Source organism: Emys orbicularis, chromosome 23 (assembly GCF_028017835.1).
Source record: "Emys orbicularis isolate rEmyOrb1 chromosome 23, rEmyOrb1.hap1, whole genome shotgun sequence".
Lineage (NCBI taxonomy): Eukaryota > Metazoa > Chordata > Testudines > Emydidae > Emys > Emys orbicularis.
Window position 1 is genome coordinate 19,532,807 of NC_088705.1, and position 10,782 is coordinate 19,543,588.

At 51.2% G+C, this 10,782-nt stretch overlaps 1 protein-coding gene across 1 annotated transcript; it reads left to right on the forward strand.

The window, feature by feature from the left end:
* Positions 1–868: 868 nt before the first annotated feature.
* On the forward strand, positions 869–1,993 carry HTR1D (5-hydroxytryptamine receptor 1D). Its single transcript, XM_065421789.1, has one exon. The coding sequence runs from the start codon at positions 869–871 to the stop codon at positions 1,991–1,993; it is 1,125 nt and encodes a 374-aa protein (XP_065277861.1).
* Positions 1,994–10,782: the final 8,789 nt, after the last annotated feature.

The following is a 10,782-nucleotide window of genomic DNA, read 5'->3' on the forward strand; positions in this document are numbered from 1 at the left end:
TGGGCTAACATACTCACTTTCTCCCTTTAGATCCATTCAGCAATAACCTGCCATGTCAGATGATGAAGTCCTCCTTCTGTTGGGGGAAGCATGACTCCACAGCTCATTATAATCATTCACCATCTACTCAGTCATGGACAATTCAGTAACTAAAACATCCTGTGAATTCCAGGTCCACAGCATTGAACTCTGTTAATCATTCGGAAATTGAGGCCAGTGTTCGAAGATTTAATGTACATTTGAGAGAAAGCAAGGATGGTCTGGAGATGCACACACCAATAGAACCCTGCACAAATCACTAAAGAGGGCCCAATATGTGTGTCTGGCAGAAGTTATATCCACAGAAACAAGTCAATCAGTATTGTATTGTGCAATATGTACTCTGGGAAGAGAGAGTTCCCTGTTATAAGAGTCATCATGTTCAACTATTAACTGAGGGCAAACTTTTTCTAGGAAAGTTTTGTCCCAAAGATGGGGCCAACATGGCAATGTAAAATGTTCCTCTCTCTGCCTTTCACTCTCCAATGCTGATTCTTGCTACCTGCTGGAGAATTATCTCAAAAAGAAGATGTGGACAAAACAGAAATTAAGACTTTTTGGCCTTTGTCTAGATTAGAAATTGTGAAATAAAAAATGTAATACACATAAAGTCCCACCATTTATAATATAGTCAGTGTTAATATACGGTAGAAATAATATCTCGATGATTAGAACATAAGAACATAATTGCATTAGAACTTGCTGCTTATTAAACTGCGTTACAAAAGATATGTTGAAATAAGCTGCAGGAATCTAGTTTAGAAAAATACAGAAACAGCAACATTCTTAATTGTTTATGGCAGACTAAATTGCAAAGGAAAATCAGAGAATGGCCCAGTACAACCATTCAAAAGAGCTTTCTCTCCAGAGCACATCAAATGAGTCACTGAATGCCACTGAAATGCCAGTGGCGTGGGATGAGACAACACTGCTAGGGCTGAAGATCTTACTGGCAGTCGTTCTGTCTGTTATAACTCTGGCAACCATTCTTTCAAATTCCTTTGTAATTATCACCATTTTTCTCACTAGAAAGCTTCATACACCTGCAAATTATCTCATTGGCTCCTTGGCGGTGACTGATCTCTTAGTTTCTATCTTAGTAATGCCAATCAGTATTGCTTATACTGTCAGCCACACGTGGACCATTGGTCAAGTTATGTGCGATATCTGGTTATCGTCAGACATCACCTGCTGCACAGCCTCAATCCTGCACCTCTGTGTTATTGCACTGGACAGATACTGGGCCATCACAAATGCTTTGGAATATGCAAAACGTCGGACAGCCGGTAGAGCAACCCTCATGATAACTGTTGTCTGGGCGATCTCTATTTGTATTTCTATGCCACCACTTTTCTGGAGACAGGCAAAAGCTCATGAAGAAATGGCAGACTGTACTGTGAACACTGATCAGATTTCCTACACAATCTATTCAACCTGTGGAGCTTTCTATATCCCGACTGTGCTCCTTGTTATACTGTATGGGAGAATTTACATAGCAGCTCGATCCAGGATTCTTAAGCCACCTTCAATATATGGAAAACGATTTACCACAGCCCACCTGATTACTGGGTCTTCTCTCTACTCCATTAACTCTAACCTTCACGAGGGGCATGCTCATTCAGGGGGCTCCCCAGTATTTATCAATCATGTGAAAATCAAACTTGCAGATAGTGTCCTGGAAAGGAAAAGAATTTCTGCTGCAAGAGAAAGGAAAGCCACAAAAACTCTGGGCATTATCCTGGGAGCTTTTATTTTCTGCTGGCTGCCATTCTTTGTTGTGACCCTGGTCCTGCCCATCTGTCAGGATGCCTGCTGGTTTCATCCAATCCTACTGGACTTTTTTACATGGCTAGGTTACTTAAACTCGCTTATCAATCCAGTCATATACACTGTTTTTAATGAAGAGTTTAAACAGGCCTTCCAGAAACTAATCCAGTTCAAAAAATGTTCTTAGTCCTGCTACTTTCTTGTTTTGTCATTTGTCCCAGTGCATTCCCACAGCCCACCTAGTGGCTTATGTACTCTTAGTCCTGCAGTTTGGACTGACAGTTGTCTCTGATGTTGTGCATGTAACTGAGAACTTCTTGCCAATCATTTTGTATTTATTTTCTGTCTGTGATTATAAATCTTTTAGTAGAACTTGTTTCTGGTCTCTGTAGTGAGCATGTGTACTTACAAAATCAGCAGATGGAGGAAAATTTGTAACAAGTGAGATGGAATGAATAGGAAAGCCAAGTCTCCTGCTATGGTGTGACATGGGTTGCTCAGTTCTGCATTGGCAGTGTGACACAGTGGGAGCAGAAAGATGTGTAGGTAGGAACTCAGTATTTCTTGTGAATATTATTAGCAGAAATTCTGTATTGTGAATGAGTCAGAGAGGGCTGCTGCTGAGGGGAAGGTACATTAACTTTAGAGGCCTTATCCCCAAATTAAATTTCCCCCTGTACATATCCTACCCACTGGAAATCTATAGAACCAGTAACTGTTTTCTGGATAATTGTTCATGATGTTGTGACACTGAACCTGACAATCAGAATCAGGAAAAGGGCAAAAGGAGCACGACAGTTATGTGGAGCCTGTGCTCGTTTCTCATCATCTCTGTCTTTGAGGGCTGCACATTGTATAAATATATAAAAAAAGAAAGCATAATTTAAAATTATTTTTATATATTTTATCATTGATGGAATCAAAGGTGCAGAAATCCTACAAAAATAAACAGCATGTGAAAGTATTTTAAATTACATGGTTCTTACTTGTATGTTGTTTTATTTTTTCATGTACATACTGAAGTCAGAAAAAGAGACATGTTGGAGAAGAAAATATAGAGGTGAGGTATGGTGTGGTTGAGCCCCTGGGTTCAATTCCCAGCTCTGCCACAGAATTCCTATGCAACCTTAGGCTAGGTCTACACTACCCGCCTGAATCGGCGGGTAGAAATCGACCTCTCGGGGATCGAATTATCGCGTCTCGTCGGGACGCGACAATCGATCCCCGAATCGATACTCTTACTCCACCAGCGGAGGTGGGAGTAAGCGCCGTCGACGGGGAGCCGCGGAGGTCGATTTTGCCGCCATCCTCACAGCGGGGTAAGTCGGCTGCGATACGTCGAATTCAGCTACGCTATTCGCGTAACTGAATTTGCGTATCTTAAATCGACCCCCCCCCTGTAGTGAAGACGTAGCCTTAGACAAGTTACTGGAGTCTGTGCCTTAGTTTCCCATTTATAAAGTGGGGCTAACAATACCTCCCTATCTCACAGGGTGCTGTGAGGATACACTCATAAATATTTTTGGAGGGCACTCCGGATAATAAAAACTTGGATAGCCTTTGGGTTTGATTTCATCTCACACTGGTGGAAATCATAGGCCTGATAGGTTTTCAAGTGTGTTTCACTTCTGCCCTGGGAAGCTAACAGCAAGCTTTGCCACCCCAAAAAGTCCTTTTGCCAACTCAGTACAATGCCTAAATACCAAAACAGGGGAAGATGATTGTGCCAGTCTAACAACCAGCTGCTGTTCTTTGTGCTCACCTGGAAAAGTGATTGTTTACTATTGTGGTGCACTATTTAGTTCAATAGCAAACAAACCAGACCCATTCCTTGATTAAGTTACAGGTTAGTGGGAGAAGGGAAGCAAATGGTTTAATATTGCATTTGATTATGGTTTACAGTCATACTGAATTTTAGTAAATCATTTGATACAATGTTTCAGGAAATCTTATATGAAAATTAATTTAGATAGTCACAACAGAATGTGAAAGTTCAGATTCAGAACTCCCTTTCCTTGCTCCACCAAAGTTTTACACTAAACATGCTTTTACACAGTTTCACAAATTTCACACTAGACTTCAGAGTGCTTGTTCACGGCACCACTCACAGTACTAGCCGTGGTGAATATGGCCCACCAAACAGTGGCGTAGCCAGGTTCTAAGAGCAGGGGGAGCAAACATAAAAAAGGCGCCCCCCTTGGTTCCTCCTCTGGCCACGCCCCCCGGCTCCTCCGGCCACGCCCTGCCCCCCCCCTGGCTGGCTCCTCAGGCCACACTGCGGCCATGCTGTGCCCCCCCTCGCTCCTCTGGGCGCGCCGCCCCCCCCCCCCCCCCGTGGCTGTAGAGAGAGGCTGGCAGAGGACAGGGAGTTTGAGGGGAGGTAGAGGGGAGGGATGTAGAGGGAGGGTGGCAGAGGACAGGGGGTTTGAGGGGGGGTGGAGGGGAGGGATGTAGAGGGAGGGTGGCAGGGGACAGGGGATTTGAGGGGAGGATGTGGAGGGAGGGTGACAAAGGACGGGGGTACGAGGGGAGGTGAAGGGGAGGATGTGGAGGGAGGGGGACAGGGGGTTTGACTTGAGGGGAGTGGAGGGGAGGATGTAGGGAGGGTGGCAGAGGACGGGGTACGAGGGGAGGTGAAGGGTAGGGAAAGGCAGGGGCACAGGGTACATGGAAGGGGTACACGGGGTATGGAGCTTGGGGAAGGGTTACCGGGGATGGGAGTGGGCTGGGGTCCCCGGGGCTCTCTGTGCAGAGGGGGCTGGAGCTGCCCCAGGGACCGGGAGAGCCTGGGAGTCCGCTGCCTGCCCTTCCGCCAGTGCCGTATTATTGCCTAGGCCGACAAGGCCTAGGCCTAGGGCGGCAAATTTGCAGGGGCGGAAGCTCCCCTCCGCGCCCCGCCCCCTGCTCCAGCTCACCTCTGCCTCCTCTGCAAGCGCGCTGCCCCGTCCTGTTTCTCTCCCCTCCCAGCGCTTGCGCCGCGAAACAGCCCGGGGGCGCTGCCCTGCCCAGGGCTGCTGGTGGAGCCTGGCTGTGGGCGGGTTGCGCTGACAGGCCGCGGTGGGAGGGGGGAAGCGCTCTCCCCTCCGTGGGGGAGTTTTATTCCATGAGCAGAGGGCAGCGCCGAGGCTCCTGCTGGGAGTGACCGGCCGTGGGTCCGCCCTGTGTGGCTGCCGCAAGGAGGCGGAGGAGACCCTCCCTGCCCCGGGAGTGCCCCGGGACCCGGTCAGTGCAGGAGGCGGGGCAGGCACTGAGCCGCCCTCGCAGTGGGCTGTGCGTGGAGCTTGCCACGAGCAGCGCAGAGCCGCGGCGTCCGCTCCTCCACCATGCACGGGCTCTGCCGCTGCCTCTGCACCGCAGAGCGCTCCAAGGGGCCCATCCGCCAAACCGTCCGCATCAAAGTTGTCTGCGGGGAGTTGCGGGCCGCCATGCTGCGCCCCCCCCTCGCTCCTCCGGCCATGCCGCCCCCTCCCCATGGCTCCTCCAGGCGTGCTGCCCTCCCTTGCCTGCAGGAGCCCAGCCCAAGCTTCAGAGCGGCGCGTGGGCCCCGCTTTTGGAAAATGTGCTGAGGGGAAGCGGCTGCTTCCCCTGCACCCCACTAGCTACGCTACTGCCACCAAAGGTGAGGGAAATGGGGAGGGAATTATTCAGTTTCATGAAACAATTATTATTGTGCCATGGCACTGAACACTGGCACCATTTTCCATTTTCCGTGGTGACTTTAGCAGATATCTAACTCCTGAGGGTAACAAAGGCATAGAGAGCACAGCTGCTGCTGGCATCCTGAAGTCACCCAGCCTGTATGCTACTAGCCTGTGCACTGCAGTGGTGTCTGCTGGAGTTATTGTAGACTGGTGTGGGAAGGTATCTTACCACACTCGAAGAAATAAGGCACCATCTCTAGAAACCTTCAGAAAAGGATTTCCGAGTTACTCCATGAGAGGTTCATTGAGATCTCTCAGAAGGATTCAAGAGACAACCTGTTTACATAATGAAACTGTTCCATATGGTCTCCCTGCCTAAGTTTATGGGGGAATAAAAAGCAGATGACAACTTCACCTCTCTTTGTTGTACTGCAACCTCTTCTAGTATGACTAAATTAATTAAAAGTTGATAGCTGTGTCCTGTTAAGTTGGAGGCATTATCAGTACATTACTGTAATGGGAAATACAATTACACACTTACCCGAAGTTCCTTCCCCTGCATTGGGCTTCCCAGGCTGAACTGCCAGTACCTGAACCCCCAGCCAACACCCTCACCCCCCTGCACTCCAACCCTCTGCCCCAGCCCCGAGCCCCTCCCACACTCCGAATCCCTTGGCTCCATGCCCACATCACTTCCATATTGGTGCACATAACAAAATTCATTCCGCACATGGACGTAAAAAATTAGAGGGAACACTGGTCACAGGCCCCTGACATGAACAGTGAGGACAAGGAGGAGGATAGGGGACATGCAGCCAGAGGGTCCAGCTATTCTATGAGCCAGGGCCTGTTTGAGACTCCACTGCAGTCCAATTCATCCTGGCTGTTGAGCCTGGGAAGCTCGATGCAGGGATCTTACCCTAATAATATGATATATATGAACAATAATATCAAGTATGATGAAATAATGGATTATGAAGGTAAGCCACGCTGCTTCCCTACAAAACAGGCAGTCCTGCAAAGATACAATACATATTCAACACCAATCATCTGTTATAACCCCGTGTCCATTGGGAGGAAGCACCTTTTACTTCTCATACATTTGGGGAAAAGGGAGCTGGGATCTGTGTTAAAAGTATTCAGTCATGCGTGTGACAGGGGCAAATGCCCATGCCTGGAAGATTTGTACTGGGAAATCTCCTGCTCACTGTATTGACTCTTTGCAAGTAGCAGGGGAAGTGTCCACATGCAGCAGTTTGTACCTGTACCAAAAGGCAGAGTTGGTACATAACGATTCACTTAATGTTCCCACAACTAAAGTCCTCCATTGTCCTGGATCCAAACGGGTCTCTTGTGGAGCTGTAATGCTCTTAAACTGGCTGGAATGAACCATCCTCTCTCCTTGGTGCGCTAATGCACTTTTCAGGGCTTTGGATCAGACCCCGGAAAGCCATGGTTGGGCTGGGGCACGCTGGGAGTCTCCCCCCACCTAATCCGTCCAACTCCCTGGTGAGGCGAAGGGCAAGGCTGTTATTCCAAGGATGGACGTGTTAACCTCTGGCCTCTAATTGTTCAGAGGGCGGAGAGAGACAGATTGTTTATTCAGAGCTCCCCTCCACCTGCTTTTCCCCCTCCTTCTGCTGATGAGTCCCCCACTGCACCCACCCCACCCCTTGGGTGACCGTGATTTGCTCTGGCTGGGCAGGGCCGGGCCGGCGGAGGGGCTCCTCTCTGCGGAAGCTCCGGTGGGACTGGGCTGGGCCTCACAGCAGCTGGGAGAATAGAAGAGCTGGGAAGCAGAGAGGCAGGGCATCTGCCTGAGGAGTGAGCAGGCTGGAGTAGAGGACTCCTGCCAGGAGGCTACTGAGAAGCTGCACAAGGACAGCACTCTGAGAAGGGGCAACTGGACCAACAGGCTGGAAAGCATACAGAAACTAGGGGAGGTAGGAGGGAGTTCAGGGCACGGCAGGAGTCATAGAATCATAGAAGATTAGGGTTGGAAGAGACTTCAGGAGGTCATCTAGTCCAACCCCCCTGCTCAAAGCAGAACCAACACCAACTAAATCATCCCAGCCAGGAGTTGTTGAGTCCCGATTCTGCCTGTGTGGCTTAAGGGCCCTGAGCTGGAACTGGGCAGGCCTGGGTTCCCCTACCAGCCCTATGAGTGACTGGGTGTGTGTGTGTGTTTCCAGACCCCCTGGGCACTAGGACCACCTGACTCCACCAGGAATAAGGAGAAAACCCACACACCTCAGCAAGACTCAGTCAAGAGGAACTGAATGACCGCCCCCACCGGACCAATCAAACTCATGCAACACTCTGCCTGGCCAGAGGTGGCACCATGGCTTCCACAAACCAGCCCACACTGCCTCAGTTCCTTCGCTTTCACAGAGAACTGCTGCTGATCTTCGTCGTACCCCTTCTCCTGCATCCCACGTGCAGTCTGCTCGTAGATGTCTGCATTTCTATGGCTGGTCCATAGCTGTGCTTGTGATTCTCTCCCCCTGCCTCCCCACAGTGATTTCTCTTTATATCAGGACTTGTGCACCTATGCAAGGAGGAAAGGATTTGATCCCCTTTGCTTATGATTTCTCCGTAGCTACTACCTCTTATGAATTCTGTTGTAAATACATTTCAGTAGAACTACTCCATTGAGGCAATAGTTTCAAAAGTGCACATCAGAGCAAAAATAACTGCAGGTGCAGTGAAAAGACAGAGATGCTTTAAGTTGGGAGGCATTGGTGCTGTTTTTTCTGAAACCTGGTTACTTTTGAGACATCCCCCTCCTTCCTTTGGCAGAGCTGAGAGTGCAAAGGATACCACTGTGCATCTGTGATCACGGTGGAGGTAGAGACCCAAGTCATATTGTCCAGATAACAAAAATTCATTCCAATTCTGAATATGTGCAATGTAATGGAAATACAGTATCTGTCCACATGACACCGGCTCACTTTTAATAATGCTGAACAGAGCCATGTAACTGCAATTTATTTTAATGTAACATGTTTATTAAAGTAACACAAAAATCTTCCTCAAGAGAAGTAAATCTCCTTAATGAATACAAAAAAGTACCAATTTCTCATCTTCCATCAGGTTAACCCTGCACAGTTTACATCTATATGAAAAAGTGAATCCCAGTGGTGTCTGTTTTTACTTGTCTAGGGAATGTTTAATTCTGTTTCTTTTCATTCTTTCTTAAAACAACTCCCTCTTTTCCTACAGTTTGAGGCTAAGCACCCTGACCTCCACCCTGACTGTTCCCCCACCGGCCCCCTGCTCATATACCACGACCCTGACTCCATGCCCCACCTTCCCCCACAACCCCACCCTGACTGCTCCCCCCAGCCCCTCCATCTATATACCACCACCTTGACCCCAGCCCCCTCCCTGTAGAAGCGGGATGTCTGCAACTCCGCATCACAGCGACTAATTTCCTCCCTTGCCTTCTGGTATGTCTCCTCCAGTTCTTTGATTTTTACAAGCCCTTCTCCTCCATGCCCTGAGCAGTCTGGCCATAGATGTCAAAGTTCTTGCAGCTGAAGCGGAGTTGTGACTGCACAACCTCCTCTCCCCACAGACCCAGGAGATCCACCACCTCCCATGTACTCCAGGCAGGAGTGTGTTTGCTGCATGGAGCCAGCATGCTCAGCTGGGCAGTTGCTATGTGAGCTCTCCATACCAAGCAAATAGGAAGAGCAAGTTCAAAATTTCCAGGGCTTTAAAGGGGAAGGAGTGTTCACCTGTGTACCTGACTGCAGGGCAGCGGAGTTCAAAACATTGAGCAGAGTGGTCACAGGGGGCATTGTGGGATACTTCCTGGAGGTCACTTAAGTCGATATAAACAACGCAGTGTCTACACTGTCACTATGTCATCCTAACTACATCGACGTAAGCGCTATGCCTCTCACGGAGGTGGAGTAACTAAGTCGACATATCAGGCAAGGTACATTGGCGGGAGGGATGTTGTAGTGTAGACACTGACATTATTAGGTCAACGTGAGCTGCCTTATGTCGAGCTAACTCTGTAGTGTAGACCAAGCTTAAATGTTGCTTTAACATATGTTCTTTATGGACTCCTACTCCCAGGGCCGTAACAAGGGTGAGGCGAGTGAGGCACTTGCCTCGGGCGCCTGAAGCTGAGGGGCGCAGAAAGGCCCCAGAGCGTCCCTGCGGGAAGGAAAGCTGCTGCTGCCTTGGCAACAGGACGCCAGCAGGCAGCCGAGCAGCCGGCTGAGGCAGCTGCTGCACGTCAGCAGGGGGTGGGGGGAGGACGCACACACGTGCTTCGCAGCCCTCCCCTCCCCCGGCACCCACCTGGAGGAGACGCCGAGGGGGCTTCCGGTGGGAGACAGACAGGGTCATCTGCAGCCAGTGGACCTCACTCACCTGAGCAGCTGCTGGGGCTTCGGTGAGTGTACTGTCTGACCCTGTGATCCGCCCCCCCCCCCCCCCCCGCCACCATTCCTGCAAACTGGGCAAGGGGCAGCCCCATCCCCAGTGAGGCTATGGCGAGAGGCAGCAGGGGAGGAAGGAAGGAAGCCACATGTAATGGCAGTCCCCTCCCCCCCAGCACCCACCACCCCCTCCCAGAGCTCACACCCCCTCTCCAGCCCCCAAACTCTGTCCCAGAGCCTGCACCCAGCCCTTCGCACTCCCTCCCAGAGCCTGCACCCCTCCACCCATCCTGAACCCCCACTCTGTGCCCCAGCCCGGAGCCTGCACCCAGCACCCAAACTCCATCCCAGAGCCTGCACCCCAGACTCCCTCCCAGAGCCTGCACCCAGCCCTCCGCACTCCCTCCCAGAGCCTGCACCCCTCCACCCATCCTGAACCCCCACTCTGTGCCCCAGCCCGGAGCCTGCACCCAGCACCCAAACTCCATCCCAGAGCCTGCACCCCAGACTCCCTCCCAGAGCCTGCACCCAGCCCTCCGCACTCCCTCCCAGAGCCTGCACCCCTCCACCCATCCTGAACCCCCACTCTGTGCCCCAGCCCGGAGCCTGCACCCAGCACCCAAACTCCATCCCAGAGCCTGCACCCAGCCCTCCGCACTCCCTCCCAGAGCCTGCACCCCTCCACCCATCCTGCACCCCCACCCTGTGCCCCAGCCCGGAGCCTGCACCCAGCACCCAGACTCCATCCTAGAGCCTGCACCCCAGACTCCCTCCCAGAGCCTGCACCCAGCCCTCCGCACTCCCTCCCAGAGCCTGCACCCCTCCACCCATCCTGCACCCCCACCCTGTGCCCCAGCCCGGAGCCTGCACCCAGCACCCAAACTCCATCCCAGAGCCTGCACCCCAGACTCCCTCCGAGAGCCTGCACCCAGCCCTCCGCA